Here is a 19,665-nt window from a genome sequence, read left to right as displayed (position 1 = left end):
ATTCTTCCTCGGTTAATAATGAACTAAAAACAACTAAAACGATATGGCGAATGACTCGAATAACAATGAAAATGCTTAACATTTTACTCAACCAAAATCAAATGAACTGTTTTAGGGTAGGAAGTCAAGCCACATCTAATTTTAAGCTGCACGGTGTAGAAAAGTGGGACAATTAAGAATAAAAATACAGTGTGCTTAATCTAAGGTTGTTTTAAATACAGTGTTTTTCTACAGAAATGTATAAAATTTTACAGTAAAATTAGTGACATAGTAAGGTTTCCACAGATGACTAAACTGTGTACTGTGTACTGGTTGTCGCTAATTTAAGGATTCACCTCCCCCAGCGCTAGTCATATCTTGCCGTCAAGTCGCTCAACGGCTGTTTGGCAAGGAAGAGACCCATCATTTCCCAAGTTTTACCAATGAAATGACGGAAGCTTGGTGATTTTACCTCATCTAAAATTAGACTTTAGAATTTGGATGTAAAAGAATTGAGTGTTACCAAAGCTTTAAAAAAAATCCTACTTGTGTTTTATTTGAAAGATGATTCAAATACATTCAGAAAGTGAAAAAAAAGCAATCGGGTTCGTAATTTAAAAAAAAAAAAAAAAAAAAAAAAAAGCTTCACGTTGCAGATTTTATTTTTAAAGTCCAAAACGGAAGCACCTTTCCATACTGTAGTTACCCTGACAACGGCTCTCTGACTTGTCCACCTCTACAGCATGCAAATGACTGCGCGAGACCAATACAACTCAGATTGGTTAACTAAACAGAGCGCGCGGCGCGTGCAGCGCCAGAGCAGATCAGAGCAGAGTGCGTGTTTGACAGCTGCTGATATAACAAGAGCTGCACGAATTTCTGGAGGGGTGCAACCGCAGCCTATTTTAAATTAGTTACCTCGAACTTTCAACTTTAATCTTAATTAACTCTGCGGAGGGTGTACACCCATCATCCCGGGACTTGAGTGCTCAAGCTTGTCCCTCCTTGCATTGGAATAACTGGAACCCGAGAGACAAGCAGAAGAAAGGGCACACGGGAGCAAGACGGGACGGCTTTGAAGTTTATTTCACCTTTTTATTTGGCTTGAACGGAGCTCATATTGGACAAGGGAGACGGCCGTTCGCTCCCTTTTCATGCGTCGGCTGGCCACATTTAAAAATGGTACGAGTATGCTGACATTCGGACTACCCTCCTCCTTTTCTTCACTTCGGTTTTATTCGGTAAGTCACGAAGCTGAGAGGCGTTGAGGATGCATGTATGTATAAGATGTTTAATTACTTTTATTTACAGCGGCGGAGCAGTTTACTGTGGAAATTCAGGTCCAATTACGGGCATGTTCAAACCAGCTTGTAGCGCAATTTGCAGCCATTTCTATATTATTTTTAAAATAAAAACGTGGGACAGAAATAACATAGCAGAGGGCATGTTTGACAGAAAATGTCTTGGGAGGTGTGGGGTGCTTCGTTACCTAACTCCAGCACACCTGGCCGTCTGCCACACACAGTTACAGTATTCCCACAGAGCCGCGCTGCCTTATGGCAACCTGGACTGATGTTGCCCGTTATTAAAGTTAGCTTTTTAGCGTTTGTTAGTGGTATTATAATAACGCATCACCGACGTGTTTGCTTTATGCAGCATTTATTATAGAGGAACATGTTGCGCATTAATATTTTAATTAAGACTCATTTGTCTCAGGTGTGTTTAATGCGCGCTGCGTCAGAGCCAATCAGAACGCTTTCAATAACAGCTAATTCGTTCAGTTCTCGGTCCTGCAGCATCGTTGTCTACGACATGAGGCTATAGTTCTTTTTTAAATGGAAGTTAATGAGGAAGGCAGTGTTCTAATTAGGTTGTGAATTGCATAATTGAGTCTGGGCTCCAATTTCTTGCTTGGATGAATCAATGGTTAATAGCCAAACAGCTTAGCTATATGTCACTGGAGTGGCGTGAATGTTTTTCCTGGGTGATTTAGGGAGAAATGATGCCGCATGCTTCAGATGTCTATTCAGTCTAGAAAAGTCTGGATTCAAGTGTGATTAGAAAGGAAAATTGATTGTGGAATCATGTATTTTTAGACTTGCTATACTGTAAAAACTAGCCAAAAACATTTAACCTCCTGGAAAAGTCTGACATTTTGACGGTGAAAGTGTAAGAGGTGTCAGATCCTGACTTTTTGCAATAGATTCATATGAAATAATCAGACAGCTACAGGGAATAACTAGGGCAAAAACAAATATGTTGTCGAAGATACCCTGCGGTTTAGTGGTGATAAGTACCTTGGCAATGAAGGTAAACACAATTATGTGTTTGACCAGGTGTTTTATTGAGTATAGCAGCCAAATAATATTGGCCTGACTGATGCAGATTTAGAGCTGCAACTTTAAGCTGCTATCAGGCTCTGTTCAGGCGGAGAGGAGCAGCCCAGAAAATGTTGAATCAATCACAAATATGCAGCGAAAAATAAAACAGGGCCTGCTCTCTTGGCTGAGCGAGTTGAACTGTCTCTTGCCACTTGAGGGGGCGGATGTCATAATTATCATTTCTCCTGGACTGCAGCGGAGAGGCCGCTGGCGCTGGCAGGATCCCAGCAACTCCGTGGGTGTATATAGTGACCATGTTGACTTTTTAGGGCGAGCAGCATCACTTCCAATTCAGAGGAGGTGGGGAAAATGGTGACGAGTAAGGGAGGCTATTCCATGTCACGCTGAAATGAAATGAAACAACCATCACTGTCTCACACTGAGATGGTGCTGAGGCAGGTTGTTGTGGTTTTGCACACAATACATCAGCGTGTATTAAAGTAAATGACCAGGTTGGACTTTTCGTCCAGCAAATGTTGTCGGACAAGACGCCTAGTTATTATGCTGTTTTACTGTTGTCCGCGAGTGTCTTATCCGCGACACCTGCAAGGAAATAGCCACTTTCACTAAAAGTGCTACTTGCTATAAAGCTCTCTTTCAAGAGGAATAGAAGAGCTGCAGGCCAGCCATCTTTTATTGGAGGACTGGTGAGTCAATAGAGTCCTCACAGGGCTCCTCATTATGTCTGTTCCACTTGGGGCACTGCTGCTTCTTACTCTGACAAAAAATGGTGCATGATTGATAGTATTTAAATGACAAAAAGGCTTCTCAGGAGTATGATGGCTTTGTGATTCTGATGAAATGCTTAGCGAGCAGGTTATTTAGGACAGCAAACACCCGACTGTCTTTGTTTGAAGTCAAACACTCCCATCTGTGGCACCCACATCACGTGTCTTCCTGTATTGTTGGTAAATGCCGCTAATCTTCACAATACCAATATCCAACCTAATCTGTTTCAATAACAAACAAGGACTTCTGGGTATTTTAGAGATTGGCTTTTATTTAAAAAAAAAAAAAAAAAAAGTATACTAATGAGCTTCTGTCCCAGGTTTTAACCGGAACCGCTCTAATTGCCCTCGGTGGCATTCCTAGTTAATTGGTTTTGTCCAGGCAGACGATACAGGTCGTCTCAAGTCTGGCCAGTTGTTAAGTCGTCAGGCACTCAATTAAGTCTGCCACTGTTGCAGAAAAGAGGCCATATAGACAGAAAGATTTCTAAAGTTTCCCAAATCTAGAGATTTGGAAAACTAAAGATTGAGACTGAATTTTAGTCTCGCTGAGACTAAAACTCAGTGAGACATCTTTTTTAAATTCAGAAGGGTGTTATTCTGTCTTCCATGAAAGGATTTTCCACTCATCTGCCTCTGTCTGCACACGGTTTCCATCAGCCTCTCTTATTCTGTTTCCGCCGGCAGCAGACTGGATTTCCCCGGACCAGAAATCGGTCGGCTCAGAGCTTCACGCAGGTGGAGTTTTTCAGTTCTGCCGGCTGCGTATCACAAAGCGAACCTGCGCCGATCTCTGTGTGACACAGGAGCGAATTACGCCAGCATCTGGTGAATGTACAGTCAGAGGGCAAGGCGAAGCAGCAAGCAGTAGATTCAGGCTTAGCTTTTGACCTCTTTTTTCTATTTTTCCATAACAGGATATACAGATAGTAGCAGTGTTTTTGCTTGGGTAGCTGAAAGGTTTTACCCTCAGGGCTTAAAGCTGGGGCCCCTGTTGTTTTGACGATATGCCTCATAAGCATGCATGAGCTTAACATCCCTCCACAATGTGCCAACATGAACAATAGTCACCCAGAAGCAGATGCTTGCTTCTGGCATCCACAATGTCTTTTTAGCAAGCTTCTTCCCTAATTGTCATTAATTAGTTTCTTATTATTCCAGTCACTGGTAGGTCGACTTTATACAAGTTTGTCCAATTAATTAACCCAGCAGGATTCTGCTGAAGAGCTGGGAGCTTACCGTTCGATACAATTAGCACCTACTGACTGTTTTATACAAGTTTCCCAATAAGATTTTATTTTTTAGGAGGTAGTGGGGGAGATGTGATAATACCATGTCTGTTTATACTAACAGCAGGTTGAGTTTCTGATTGGTAACTCAATTGTTACCTTTTTTGCTGCTTTAAACATTTTTCTAAATGTTTTTGTTAATGTTTTCTACTTAAGGAGTTTGTAAAAGAAAATCTTTTACACTGAAACTTGTTTTGTTCCAGCTCAGTGAGCAGATTTGTCATCTCCACATATTTTAGATGTAGATTAAGTGTTTTTGTCTGACAGTTCTGCAAAGGTATTCATACCGCTTCAACTGCTTCCTCATTTTTAACGCCTTAAAGACAGAAAATTGAACATATTTTATTCAAACTTTTGTTAAGAGATCAACAAAAGTTTGATCTCTTAACAAAAGACATTAAACTTTTGTTGACCCTAACCTGCCAGTCACTGGAATCAGTGACTGGCAGGTTAATAAAAAAGAAAATCAGACCAAATGATCTGACGCGTAGGATATTATCTTTTTTTATTCAGTTTTGCTTCTATGAAACAACATCTAGTGTTTATAAGTTTTTTTTAAGTCTTTCCAAATAACATCTGAAATTGCTTTTGCAAGTCCATGATTTTTACCGTAGCATCAGCTGCAAGTTTTTCAGGCGTTTCTTCCATCAATATCAATATTTAGCTCCTGGAAAGACCAACCAGCTTCCCTGCTGTGAAAATAAAAACATCCCCACAGCATGACACTGCTACCATGTTTCACCACAAACAAAGTGTTAAGGTTAACAAAAACATCTGTTAACTTCAACACGCAGCTGTATTTACACACAGAATGCCTATCTTATAATTAGTTGTCAGAAGTACATTTTCTTGCACTGGATTTTATTTTAAAGCATCAGAGGTGGAAATGCATCCCACAGTTTTCAGATTTGTGTTGCTGTCACAGAAACTGAGGTTTGGTTAAATCTTTAAAGTTGTAATATTTTGGCCAGTATCTCCAAAAAAAGAACAACCTTCCCTCTGATCAGTTTATCGACTCCGATTCAGGCTAACCGCTCGTTATGAACTATGCTGGGCACCACTCAAGAATAGATGGTCTCTGCTGCATGTCATTTTCCTGCTTTTCTCATACAGCTACCTTTTTTATTGCCTGCTCTGAACAGATCCATTTCCAGTATGCCAGTCCCTGCCGGTGACTCACTGCAGAGCAGAAAGCGTCGCTTTTTAAAGCGACAGTGTCGTCGGCGACAAACATACATCTGCCGGCCGCAGATGGGTCTTCCTGCAAAACACACCTCGATGCCGCTGTTATAACACTGCTGTTCGTTTCTGGATAACTAATTACTGCGCATTAGTTAAACAGACCATTTGAAATGCAAGCCTGGCAAATCACCCTTGCCATGGGGAGGTGAGCCGCCCTCCCTCTCCTTCTCCTTATGCAGACCTGGTGCTTCTATTCTTAGTTCTATCAGCATATGTTTGTATCAGGAAGTTAAGGTCCGCAAGTAGAGATTTACACCAAATCTATTCTGGTTCTGGTTAATGCTAACATACTGCAGATGGAGGAAGTTTACAGAAGTTCTGATTGCTTTCAGGCTGTACAGTATCATCCATTTCTCAGCTGATGGTGAATCTTTGACTCAATTTTCAGCAGCGCAGTGACATCCGTACGACTTTTATTAGAGTCGGACGAGCCAGCGGATCTGTGGGACGCCACCGTGGATAACAAGACTTTCATACTCGCCTTCCCCTACAGAAAAATGGATCAGGCTTCTGCCTCGTGGACTGTTCACGGCTCCAGCGTGCATTACTTACTCTGACAGTGACAAGCACTGAACACGACTACAGCTGTGTTCATTTCCTCTCAAATTAATACACTAAGCTGTCTGCTGGATAGAGCGCACTCTATGCAGTACAGTTTAACTCAAGGTCCATGTTCTGCTCTGTTCTGTGTGTTGCTTCAGTGCCAAACTGTGACAAACGTTCAGATAAGACATATGCAACCACAGGGCCTACTGCATCAGAGTAGATGTGAGAATACCAAACTATGCAATACAAATCTGTTTTGCAGTCCTGGTCATACAAGACTTGATATGATGAGGTCTCATGATATAATGGAGCACCTCAGTGCACCGAAACACTTTACAGCTGGCTTAAATGAAGTGTGAAGAGGCTATTTATGGGTTTATAAGTGGGCAGACCCTGTTTTCTGCATTACAGCAGCTGGAGGGGCTCCATGTTTGATAAATATTCCATCACCGCCTTTCCCTCCTCCTCTTGACTCCATCTTCGCGGTCCGACCCACCTCAGGTCCGCACCGCTTTTGATGTCAGACGGCGAGGAGAGCTAAGATCTCTCAGGGCCCCCGCAAGATTCCTAATTGAATTGTCTGAACAGCGAAAAAAGCACATTCAAATCCATACATGGGAGCGCAATTCAGAACGGGAAAAATGTTTCATCTCCCTCAGCCGTCACAGAGGAGTCGCACGCAACATTGATTGCCTGAAAAATGGATCTGTTAAAGAAGTCTGTTTGAAATACAGAAGACAGAGAGCAGCAGGCTCCTGCCTCCAATACCTCCCATCAGCAGTGCTATCATGCAGATAACATCTTCTAATAGTCCCTTTTTTCATCTCGTATTGTCCTGGAAGCCAGCAGGACACAGTGGTGGCTGCTTCAGGCAGGGACTCAAACAAGCTCTTGCTGATAACCAATAAAAGGGAAGATATCTCCGTCCCAGTCTTACATTCCCTGTCCCAGTGTTTTTTTTATTGAATAAACAATTCATAATTAATGAGATTAACGAATTAGATTTTCATTTTACCGTTCATAAACATTAGCAGCTGGAGCTTGCAGAAAATCACACTCGTGGGGCTGGTACATTTGGGGGAATGCTGAAAAAGCCAAAAGAAATGATAAAACTTGATTAAAGAATTCCCCAGGTCGGAATAAACTTGGAGGCAAAGAGAAATAGCTTGTGTCCTTTTGTTTTCCTTTCTCTGTTTGTCTCTCCATTTGGTTGCTTTATGTCAATTTGTTCATCTGTTATTTGTCCATTCCTTTCTATCCATTTGCCATTTCATTCACCTGTTGGTTCTATTGATCTAGCCCGTCTGTCCATTTAATTTTCTACTTGTAAGCTGAATTTTGTCCCACTCTGTCCCGCTGACCATTTGTGTCTGTTCATTCTTCTGTCTGACCAATTGTTTGTTGCAGGCTTACTCAATTGTCAAGTTGTTTATATCTATTAATTTGCTCATGTTTGTTCATCTTTCCCCTTCATCTGTTCATTTGTCATTGTGTCTATTTACTTGTCTGTCATTTCTTATCTAGTCATTCCTTTCTTCCTTGGGTCTTTGAAGATTCCTTAGTCTGGAACAGTATGCGATTTTTACATTACAATAGGAGTAACTTCCTGCATGTCCAACACTGGGCTTTCTGACTGCAATAAACTGCTCTCCTATTTGATGTGTTCAAATCCTGGTTTTGCAGCAGCTCTATAATGAGTTTGTCTCGGGGAGATTTTCCACCGTGCTGATGTCTGACTTATAGAGATTTTCATGGCAATTTGGAGCACAAGATATCCCTGGGGGCAACAACACACAACTAATTACTCTGGAAAAGGGAGGTATTACTAGTACATTCACTTTAAGATACACTGCACGCGAATGATCAATCACATTTATAGCGATCGATTTCCTTATTTTGGGAATAAGCAGCTTTTTACAGTCATCTGCAACAGGCATACCTCTGATTTTCCGGTCCTTGGAAATGAGCGCAAGTCTAGATATGTGCCTGGAATGCCAACAGTGACCTTGCAGTTTATGTCTGAATACCTAATAGCAACGACTTGGCTTTAATCAATAATTTCCACTCGACCGCACAATAATTTATCAAAGAAAGTGAGCAAAGTTATAGTGGAGAGGGAATGTCGGAGAAAGCCAATCTTCTCTCTGAGGTCTTCTGTTTGTAGTGTGAGATTGAAAGAATATGTGTGATGTTGCGTAACAGAGGTAGGATTTATATTTTTACTTGAGTCCACATTCCCCAGTGTCAACACACACACACCCCCAGTAGCTGCTGTAGGCCAAACACCCCTTCAGTGTGCGCCCATGCCTCATCGACTCTCAACTGGGTGGAAGTATTCTCCCGAACTTAATTCAAAAGAAAGGCTGACTATCGCGGCTGAATCATGAGTCAGAGGATTCATTCTCCAACAAACCCAGCTGAGCCGGGCTCGCCCCATTCTTGCTTTTTTTCAGAAGCTAATCAGATTCATTACCAAGAAGAGCTGTCATATTCTGTATCCTACCTCTTTGAAGAACTCTGTTAGCTAACACGGCATGTCTGACTCTTCCTTGATCTTAGAAAGATGTCTACACTTCCCCACCGGTCCCCCTGGGACTGAATTAGCTTTTGATCCGTGCGGTGTTAGTCAACTTTGTGTAATAGATTTCGATCAAATGCTGATTCTGCCTTTTTGGAGAAGTCCGTTTTTATTATTCCCTTTGTCACTCAAGGGAAATTCAGCTGGAATCCTCTCCATAAGGGCTCGGTTGAAAGTTTAGCGAACAGCATTGCCAGCTTTTGAGATGGAACCATCAGATAACCTTAAAGGATTCAGACTGATGTGTTTAAACCAGAAACACAAAGCCCCTCATCAGTCAGATAGAGCAGCTGTCATAAATGTGGCTTTGACATGGACTGAAGCGATTTTTACATTGCATGACTCACTCAGAGAAAGTCTTAAGTCAGATGAGTCAGCATGTATAAAGGGCAGAGAATTCAGTGGAATGAGAGTCTTTTTTTTAAGTAGCAGTATCCCACACTGAGTCAGTAGAAAGGGAGCATCTTCGTCTCTTTTCTTGTGTAGTCAGAAGGTTAATGTCCTTCGGTACAATCCAAATGCATTTTGGCTTCTGGAAATAAAACCCAATGCTGCAGAAAATCTTATTAATTCCTTCTGTCTGAATACCAATTGTGATGCCAGTCATTTTTATCAAGACACATCTCAGGTGGTTTGGATGTCTTTTACTCTAAACACATCCTGTTGCTTTCTTAAGTCTTAAGAACAGACAGCATCATGGACACCAAGAAACGCACCAGACCAGTCAGGGATAAAGAAGTAAAGAAGTTCCTAGCAACGTTATGTCAGAAAACAGCATTCCAACAGTTTTGGACATCAAACAGATGTCAAAGAAGGATTTCCAGTCAGAGCAGGTCATACATTACCTTTTTCCTCCTGCAAGCAAAACACTTTCTGGAAGAAAACCAGCCTTAAGAACATCATCAACCACAGAGAACAATGGTGGTGACAGCATAAGGCGGTGCTACATGTCCTGAAAAGTTTGCGATGGAAATTCAAAGAGGAGAGATGGACCGATTTAAATAAATATGGTTTACTGGTGCTATATAATTAAATTCATTTGAATGGGAAGTTAACCAGAGTTACAAGATGGTTTGGGCAAAATACAGGAAAATCCTACGAGAAAAAAAAAACCTGCAAAAGACTTGCCTTATTATCACATTGCAAAAACAAAATTTTACCAAGTATTTGTGGTCTACTTTCTAGTTCGAATATATTAGTGTACTTTAAATAAGATTAAACTAAATAAGTAAATGTTCAGTATGTTAGAGGTGCTTGCTTTAAGTCAATAATTCATTGATATTTATGAAAATCTACTGGATACAGGAGATAATCTGCCAGTGGAACAAGATATTTTTCCACATACTATAAGGCAAAATGTCCTATTACATTGCAGATTATTTCACTTATAGCTAGTACTTTTTCCTCAATATTTTGACTTTATAAAACAAGCTCCTATATCGTACTGAAAAGTTACTTGTCAGTTTTATCTTATTTCAAGGATACCAGGATATTTGCACTAGAAATTAGGCCAAAAATACTTATTTTATTGTATGTTTTAAATAAAAGGACGTGAAAGGTACTGTATATTTCCCTGTAGTTTCTCCAACCTTGCACAGTCTTGCAGGAGACAAACCTATCCAGCGTTGCAGATATGCATTTAAATGAGTTAGTAAATTTGTTTATTTGAAGGCTTTCCTGAATTGTGCCTTAATCCAATACAGAACCACTTTTTTCCCCTACATGCACAAAAGCATGTAGGGGGAAAGCATGTACCTCTGTACATTACTCAGTAGAAACTATGTTTTGGAGTATGGTAATTAAAACAATCATGTTTTAAACAATCATGTTTTAATTACCAAGTGTTTTTATTTGTTTCTGAAGCAAATGTACTCAAACCTCTTCTTTTCCCTCTCTCCTTTCTGTCTCCACAGATATCCAGGTCCAAAATGCAGCCCTGGATCATTTTTATCGGCTTGTTTCTGTCAGCAGCTCACAGCCAAGATATCTATCCCTCAAAGGCGTTGTCTTCCATCAGCGAGTCGTGTGAGTCTCTGTGCTCCTGCGAGGCAAAGGACGGCGTCCTTCATCTCAACTGCGAGCAGAGGAACATCAGCAAAATCTCCCAAATCCAAATCCCGTCAGGTGTCTCCTTCCATCTGAACCTTTACAAAAATGACTTAGTGGAGCTCCGAGTGGAGGAAATGGAAGGGCTTAGGGGCGCCCTTTCTCTGCACATCGGGGGTAATAGCATACAAGAGCTGGAGCCAGGGGTCTTTAACACTCTTGGTTCGCTGAAAAAGCTCCACATAAATAGCAATTTTCTTGTCACCCTGAAAGAGGACACTTTCCAGGGTCTGATAAATCTAGAGTTCCTTCAAGCTGACACGAATTTCATCCGGATCATCGAGCCAGGGGCATTCAACAAGCTGATCCGCCTCAAAGTCCTCATCCTCAATGACAATTCCATCGAGTTTTTACCCAGCAACATCTTCCGCTTCGTGCCGCTCACTCACCTCGACCTACGAGGCAACAAGCTCCAGACGCTGCCGTACGTGGGCTTTCTGGAGCACATCGGGCGCATCATGGAGCTCCTCCTGGAGGACAATGACTGGATCTGCGACTGCGACGTCCTCCATTTAAAAACCTGGATGGAGAACATGAGGGCGCAGTCGGTCATCAGCGACGTGGTGTGCAGCTCACCGCAGCACCTGAAAGGAACCATTCTGGCTAAAGTCAAACGGGATGTTCTGTGTCCGTTCCACAAAGACCTCCCACTGGAGGGACCGCCATCAATGGATATGGTTGTTACGCCATCGTCCAAGGTGGCTCAGATTCCCAAACAGACACCCTCCCATGTTCCCGACAGTCCCTGCATGGAGCACTGTTCATGCCACAATCACCCGGAGGCTGGGTTATTGATGCACTGTCAGGACAGAGGGATTCAGAAGGTGTCTGATATCGGAATACTTCAGGAGAGCCCTACTAAGCTGGTTATGACAGGAAACATGATCCAGAAACTCTTTAAGTATGACTTTGTCACATACGACAGGTTGGAATTGCTCAACCTGGCCAACAACCGCATCGACTACATCGATAACGAAACATTTCTCAGCCTGAGCAGCTTGAAAAAGCTTCACCTGAACGGGAACAGGATAGAGAAGCTGTTTTCCACCATGTTCGTGGGCCTCCACAACCTGGAGTCTCTTTACCTGGAATACAACCTCATCAAGGAGATTGCGCCAGGCACATTCAACCCCTTGCCCAAACTGAAGCTGCTCTCACTGAACAACAACCAACTGAGCTCCCTTCCGGCTCAGATCTTCCGCAACGTTCCCCTGGTCAAATTAAACCTGAGGAAGAACCTGCTCATGCACCTGCCGGTGAGCAACGTGCTGGATCAGCTCAACGTGCTGGAGCAGATCTATTTAGAGGACAACCCCTGGGACTGCAGCTGCGACCTGCTCAGTCTCAAGCAGTGGGTGGAGAAGCTTAAGACAGACACGGTGGTGGGCTCTGTTCTGTGTGAAACCCCCAAGAAGGTGAAGCAGACGGAGCTGAGGAGTCTTCGCCACGAGATGCTCTGTCCTGGGTTGGAGACGTCCACCGTCACGCAGGGGCCGCCTCCAAACAAGAGTCTCATAGACTCCCTAACCGACAACATACCGCTCTCAGTGCTCATCCTCAGCTTCCTCATCTTTGTCCTCATGATCATCTTCTGCTCGGCCGGATTGGTGGTCTTTGTGGTGCACCGTAGGCGGAGGAGGGCAAAGAAAAAGGCAGTGGAGGAACCAGCACGGGAAAACACCAGCACCACCTCTCCAATCCATTTACACTACAGCATGTATGGGCAGAAGACCACCCACCACACCGTGACCCAGAGGACAGGACCCGGTTCCTTATACGAGGACAGATCTCACAGCCCCATTGTCCAGATCTGCCGGAACCCCACCTACTGCTCCCAGCACAAGGGCCACGACTCAGATCTGGATTACAGTCTGGATGATCCAAAGCACCACGTCTGCCGGAGCATCATGGAGAAGGAGAACACCTCCCCGCTGACGGGAAACCCCAAGTTCAGGGCCATAGCTGAGGAGCGGCCGGGTGACTTTGTGACCCTGGGGACTCCCAGCTCTCTGTACAGGAACATCCTGGAGAGAGAGAAGGAGCTTCAGCAGCAGCTCGGAATAACCGAGTACTTCAGAAAAAACCTGCCGCAGCTGCAGCCTGCCATGGACATGCAGGTCCCAGGGCACCCGGAGGAGCTAAAGCTAATGGAGACGATAATGTACACTAGACCACGCAAGGTCATGCTGGAACAAACCAAGAACGAGTACTTTGAGCTCAAAGCGAACCTGCACACGGAGCCGGACTACTTGGAGGTTCTGGAACATCAGACTGCGTTTAACTGAGCTGACATATCATGTCTGAACCAAGTGCCTTGGCCTGTTTGCCCCACTCTATTTTCCACAGTGTGAAATGTATAAACATAGAAATATGATAGATAGATAGATATATATATACACACAGGCACATGTGTTTATTGTAGCACAGAATGTATCTTTCCGTTTCTGCTCATCTGTCAGAGGTGGAATATTCTAGAGATGCACCAATCAGGCTTTTTCCGGCTGAGACCAATTTCTGTTTTACTCTGTGCCAAATTTTATGTTACACTTCTTTAAGAGGAAACCTGATGTATGTCATCAATAAAAACAATTCAATTATGTTTTTTTTTCTTTTCTTTTTTTCTTCATTTTACCTGTATTTTAACCTGCTGATGGAGGGAAAATCGTCCTGTTTTTATCTCTTGCCAAATGATCGGTGCATCCCTACTAAGCGTTTTCAGCCAAATCAAACCTGGAAGAAGCTGTGGCCGTCTGCAGAGCAGGCCTGGGTTAAAACCCACGCCGAAATCCACTCAATCAGCTTTTTACATGTGATTAAATTTTCATGCTCCTACAGCAGCCAAGAGAATTGATCCACGCAGCACAACTCCCTCCCTCCACTCCCCCGACTCGGCCTCCTCCCAGGATAAAGCAGATGTTTGGAAAGAATTGAGTGAATTTCAATCAGTGCTTGACCCAGAATTCCGCTTAATCAGTCTATCCCGATTCTGGCCGTGACCTGATTACACCCCCGCCCCTCTTGTCAACCCCCCATGAGAGCAGCTTTAACGCTGGAACCGGAGTTCTCGTTGTGCCGTAGAGTCAGCAGTTCGTACAGCCAAGTACACTGAAAAAAAAAAACAACAACACAGCGATAGGAGAGAGGTTCTCCTCCTGACAGATGATTGATCCAATGCGCTGCAGAGCTGCAGTCAGAGGAACTTTATTTTTATACAGACTGAGGCAGATCAGTCAGAAAGTGGAGTACAGTACCTACACGACTTGTACAAAACGCATTGCACTATTTAAAATGCCATAAGATGGTGCATGACAATCAACTAGAGTCCTGCTGAAACGGTTTAGTTTTCATTTCTGCCAGAAACGAGCCGCTCACCATGCGCTCATTTCATGTGGGAGACCGACGCCATTATTTTTCTGTTGAAATCATTAAAAAAACAACAAACAGCCAGGAACAGTTGAGGACAGAGACATTTTCAGAGTGGACCGGATTTACGTTCCCTATTTTCAGAAACAGCTCATGTAAGCACACTCTCTGTAGCTTTTCTACTTTAACTAGATTGACTTATTTATTCTGTATATTTTGTATATACTTCTGTTGCATTTTATCTTTGGGTTTTGTGTGCCTTCAGTGCTGTACAGAATATAAACAGAAGTTGTATCTGAAAGAGGAAAAATAAAGAATTGCTATACAACATGACTGCAAATTGTCTGCTTCTCAGCAGTGCTCCGCCTCCTCACTAATTAACACACCGGGTAACCTGGACTGCAATACTACGACTTTTTCTTGACATGTTTTATCTATCCTCTGCAGTGCTTATGGATATTTAGGTGGATGTACATGTTTAAGCTGCATTTCCTTCTTTTTCCTGCTGTGGAATAATTCCACCCCCCACCGACTGGAGCAAGCATAGTCTTAAATCACACTGCAGTGCCTTCAGAGTTCTTTCCTTTTCTCCATTTCGTCTGCAGATCCTCATTTTCCTATAATAACCCGCAGATCTAAAGTTCTGCTGCAAGAATACATATAGGCTCTGAAGCTTGAAATGCGCAAGCACACAATCTGGCATGCAGGGCTGGCATCTAAAAACAGAATCCCCCCGTCTGCATGAGGAAAATAACTATATATTTACATCCACACATTGTTTCAGCAAACAAGCAGCTTCTACACATAAGCAGCATGAGCCTTACCTCAAGGTGTGCCTTTAGCAAAGTAAGTAAGCTAAATAATGTGAAAATAATTCAGAGATTAAATATTTTAGATTAGCTAGTAAACCAGACAGGTTGATATTTTATTACTTGGCAGGTGCTGCCCAGGTGCCCTTCAAACATCCTACATCAGCTGTCACGCAAGTCAAATTTCAACCCTCTGATGGAATGCACAGTTCCTTCTGACAATATTAATAAACATCTCGTCACTAAACCTTTCAGCACCACCCATAATGGAGACTTTGGGTTATTCCTGCCAGATTTCCACAAATAGAAATTGAATTTTTTGCTCATTTCCACGGTGGGTGTCTGTGAGCTGCGTTTTCAACCCTTGCTACAGAATGAGTTTGGTTTGATTATTGTATGTACAGAGATGCTGCTGGAAATGTAAGCTTGTCCCTCAGTCTCAAACCACTTGCGCTAATTACCTTGTTGAGTGCCGGCCAGCTTCCATGTTTAGAAGGTTATTTTTCTGCATCTGAACTTGAGCTGAAACGATTAATCATGATTAATTGATCATTCAAATAATCGTCAACTAATTTATTAGTCAGTTAATCATTAACTGAATATTTTTTAGCCATAACTCATGCATTGCCAGAGTTTTAGCTGCACCTGTTTCAGATTAACTAAAGGAATGCAATGTTATTGCATTTTTGTCAAAATGTTTATTTTATTTAAGAAACTGATTTGTTTACTTATATCTTAATGTATTTCTAATACTGCATGAGTGGTTAAATGAATGTACCATTTTTTTTCTTATTCATTGATTGATCATCAGAATAACTGATAAATCAATTACTAAATAAATCACTAGTTGCAGCATTAACCTCAAATGAATAGAGCATCTTTTAAATTCTATGTCCTCTGTGTTTGCTAAGGCTAGCTGGCAGCGGCAGGTCTCCTGAGGTTTCTTTTTATGTAACTATGATTCCATCCCTTATATCATGCAAAATTTGTGGGAACTTAAAAATGCTGCATAAAAAATAACCTGAATTAGTTGCGTTTCCATCTGTTGGTAAGGAGCAAATCAACCAAGCTATGCAAAACACAATTTCATCATATGTTGACGCTACAAACGACTTATAAGATGTAAAAGTTGAAAACTAGCATGAATCACTCATCTCAGAAGAAATAGGCAGAATCCTCCCTGCTTTGTGCCTCTGGTAAGGAACAGGTCAACCATTATGGCAGCTTTGTTTTTTTAACAGCATATCCTGTAATACCTACAAAAGCACCTGGAACTGAAAGAAGAAAAAAAATAGAGCACTTTGACAAAGTGCATCTTGTAAATATTTTTAAGTCATTTGTCTAAATTAACTTCTATCAAGCATAATTTACATGTAATAAATGCATTAGCATATTTTAGACTTGAAGCACAAACAAGACCATTTAGATAAGTGCAAACATCCTGCTAAGTGTTTACTTACTTTGCATTAACTGTTAAGCACCTTATAGCTGCAGAATGAGTGCTCAGATTCCTTCTACATGAAGGGAAGCAAAATGATAGCTATGTGAAACACGGTTCATCCTCAGCAATTTGTCTCACAACATGTTCAGTGGACAATCAAAAACCATCAAATAATATTCACCAATACTTTACTTCCACAGTTGTAATGACCCAACATAAGAATGTCAACCCAGGTACATAAAAGCTAATTTATGAAGCTGAGGGAGAAAGAAGGAAATATGATGTGGCTGAGTGAGATCATAAAAATATGATTTTATGATTAGAATTTGCCTTATTGACCATCCCACTATATTTCTGCGGTGGCAGATTGTCAACATATTCTAATCCGTCACATTTTTGCATCGTCATATTGCTTATCCTTGGGATTTTAAAAGGAAATGCGGCTGACTGCTAATTCCTTTGATATTTTTCAGATGTTCATTTGTTGAAAAATATCGTTTCACTTTTCTCTGACACCCTTCTTTGTGTTTATACATCACATGACCACCACCAAACACGTTAAAGGTGTAATGTTACGAAATGTGAAAAAAGTTCAAGGGAAGTAAATATATCCGCAGGATGGGACCCAGCTTTCAAGCTATCCGAGTAATTACCCAGGTTGTGCATCATTTCCAAAGCGTGAATCAATGTCACGCAATGTTTTTTTGTAGGTGTTGTTTATCATACAGCATCTTGCTGCGAGGGTTTCTTCTGAACCCGAGGACATTACTTAAAGTAATTTGCATTAGCGTCGCAACCAGAGTGGCTGATACGGTGACATTTTGCTGCATAAATTTGCACAACAATGATGAAACCGGTGGTACATCAGGACTAAGTGCCTCTTGTTCCATATGAGCAGAGCTCGCTGTGATACCGCGGATGTCCGGGTTTCGATTGTAGCCCCTCGACGTAATGCCGCTGTACACCAACTGTAATCATGTGTAAGGCAATTATGTGGAAATGCGAACAATGCCGCCCGCTGCACAATGCGCAGCGAGCTCACTGGAAATGAAATGGAAAGCACGGATGAAAGTTGGACATAAAGTGTCCTGTTTACACTCTTATGCACACGCTCAAAGCTCGACTCACACAGCCAAACAAACTAAGACCTTAATTCAAACAGTGCACCATAGACCAGCTGTGACTGTTTACAATTCCTTTTTAACTGTGCCTATGTTTGACTTGAATAGCAGCCAGAGAGAAAAAATATCCTGTATCCTCAAATGTAATTACTGATTTGGAAATGTGGTTTTCCTACCCAGATCCCCCTGAAACATTGCAAGAAAATGCCCAAATAATGCCTTCAACACACAGAATAACAATGTGTATTACAGCAATAAAGTGGCCACCATCTCATATATACCACAGATGATAGATTGGCTTTATTAGCAAAAATGTTTTCAAACAGAAGTCTGAAAAAAAATCCATAAGATTTCACCCAGTTATTTATAAAAATGGTCTATCTGATGCAGCATCCCCGAAGCCGCAGGTCATAAATATTCATATCCGACAGCACAACAACAGAAGATCTCTTCTGGGCAACAATATTGATCACCCTTTTTCTTTTTTTTTTTCTTATTTGTATCCCAGAGATCCACCGTGGTGCTTTGAAGTAAGCACTAGTCAATTAATGTCTCACACATGACATCGCCCAGGCCGCGATGCTTTCTCGCCTTTTTGAGTTCCGGCTTGACATTTAATGAACAGCGAGCGACGAAAGGCCGAACAATGGCCTCCGCTGGATGTGATTGCTGGAGCAGCAAAGGGGGTTTAGGATCCGCAGAGCGGAAGGATGTGAGACCAAAAGTTGAATTTAGCCAGAGATGCACTGAAAGAAGTGAAGCAATAACATATTTGCATTGGCTGAGCAAGCCGACTTGTGTTGCAAAAAGTCTCTCACTGTTAATCCATCCGTTTTGCCTTTAATTGATGGGACGTGAGTTAGAATTAAACTCCATTGATCTGTCCAGTCTAAGGCTTTCTTAACCATGTTGTTGCTCGACAAGGTCAAAAGAAGGCTACAATCTACCCAAGCTATGCTAAACAGTGCAGTTTAACCATGTATGAAACAAAAGTCACTTCCAACCCGAAACAAGAACATCCCAGATAACTCGCTCCCTACTTTGTAACCTGACCCGTACGTCTTCTTCTCTGGTCTTTACTGTTGGCTTAAGCTGAAGAGTTGGATATACCTGGACTGGAGATTGATGGATGTTTAAAAATTACAGCAGCTGATATTTTATCCTTTGTTTTGAAACGATGCCAGAATTGTTTGCTTCTGGGATAATTCCAGGATTTATATGATTCAGTTTTTATATAATTATCACTTTGGCCAACCTCTAATGTTGCCGTTAAGAATTTTTCGTCAGTCCATCAAAACAAAGGTATACTAAGTGGACCTGCATTGTGGATTTACAGGCTTAAATCATATCATTTGTATATTTAATGTGTTGCTGTTGGTGCACAGTGGTGTGGACAAGTGTTTGATGTGGGCCAAACTCCTCCACAGTGCAGTGAAAGACTCATCACAAGTTATTACAAATGCTTGATTGCAGTTGTTGCTGCTCATGGTGGCCCAAGTAGTTATTAGGTTTAGGGGCCAATCAGTTTTTCACACATGGCCATGTAGGTTTGGATTATTGTTTTTATTCCTTAACAGTAAACACTAAAAACTGCATTTTGTGTTCACTTGTATAGCTAACATTTAAATTAGAAATGGGCTACATTCGAGCTTATAGAAGTTGCTCATTTTGCTAGCTGTCAAATAACATGGATAAGTAAGCCAATATTTTTGCAGAGTTAAATTTTAACATTCCACCTCAGGTGTCCGCATGTTGCGTAGTGTACTCAGCAGCACCGATGAATGAAGCACCATCACAATCGCCACCTTTGTCTCTCAGCGCACCCCCACTTCCTGACTGAACTGTAGTCTGTTGCTGAGCTCTACCCTGGGGGCGATCTTATGATGCCGTCTGCCAGGCTGAGCAGCTTGCGCTGACACCGCGGACACCGAGCCCCGATCCTGTTGTTTGCTTGGCAAACAGTTCAGACGCAAAGCCGGTGACCCAGTTTTTTAGCATCCCAGCATCAGAAGTATTAAGTTGCGGGACGGATTGTGTCGAATCCTTTTGTTGTGCGAGCAGCCGCTCAGGTAGGGGGGGATC

General features: G+C 42.1%; 1 protein-coding gene across 1 annotated transcript; it reads left to right on the top strand.

Annotated features, from left to right (window-relative positions):
- The first annotated feature begins 290 nt into the window (after positions 1-290).
- On the top strand, positions 291-14,543 carry slitrk6 (SLIT and NTRK-like family, member 6). The gene is made up of 2 exons (XM_015011305.2): positions 291-1,220; positions 10,657-14,543. The coding sequence occupies exons 1-2, from the start codon at positions 1,134-1,136 to the stop codon at positions 13,132-13,134; spliced, it is 2,565 nt and encodes an 854-aa protein (XP_014866791.2). The 5' UTR covers positions 291-1,133; the 3' UTR covers positions 13,135-14,543.
- The last annotated feature ends 5,122 nt before the right edge of the window (positions 14,544-19,665 follow it).

The sequence above is a fragment of the Poecilia mexicana genome, unplaced genomic scaffold (genome assembly GCF_051168715.1).
Source record: "Poecilia mexicana isolate PSO_F unplaced genomic scaffold, ASM5116871v1 scaffold_2, whole genome shotgun sequence".
NCBI lineage: Eukaryota > Metazoa > Chordata > Actinopteri > Cyprinodontiformes > Poeciliidae > Poecilia > Poecilia mexicana.
This window is presented reverse-complemented; position numbering and strand designations above follow the sequence as displayed.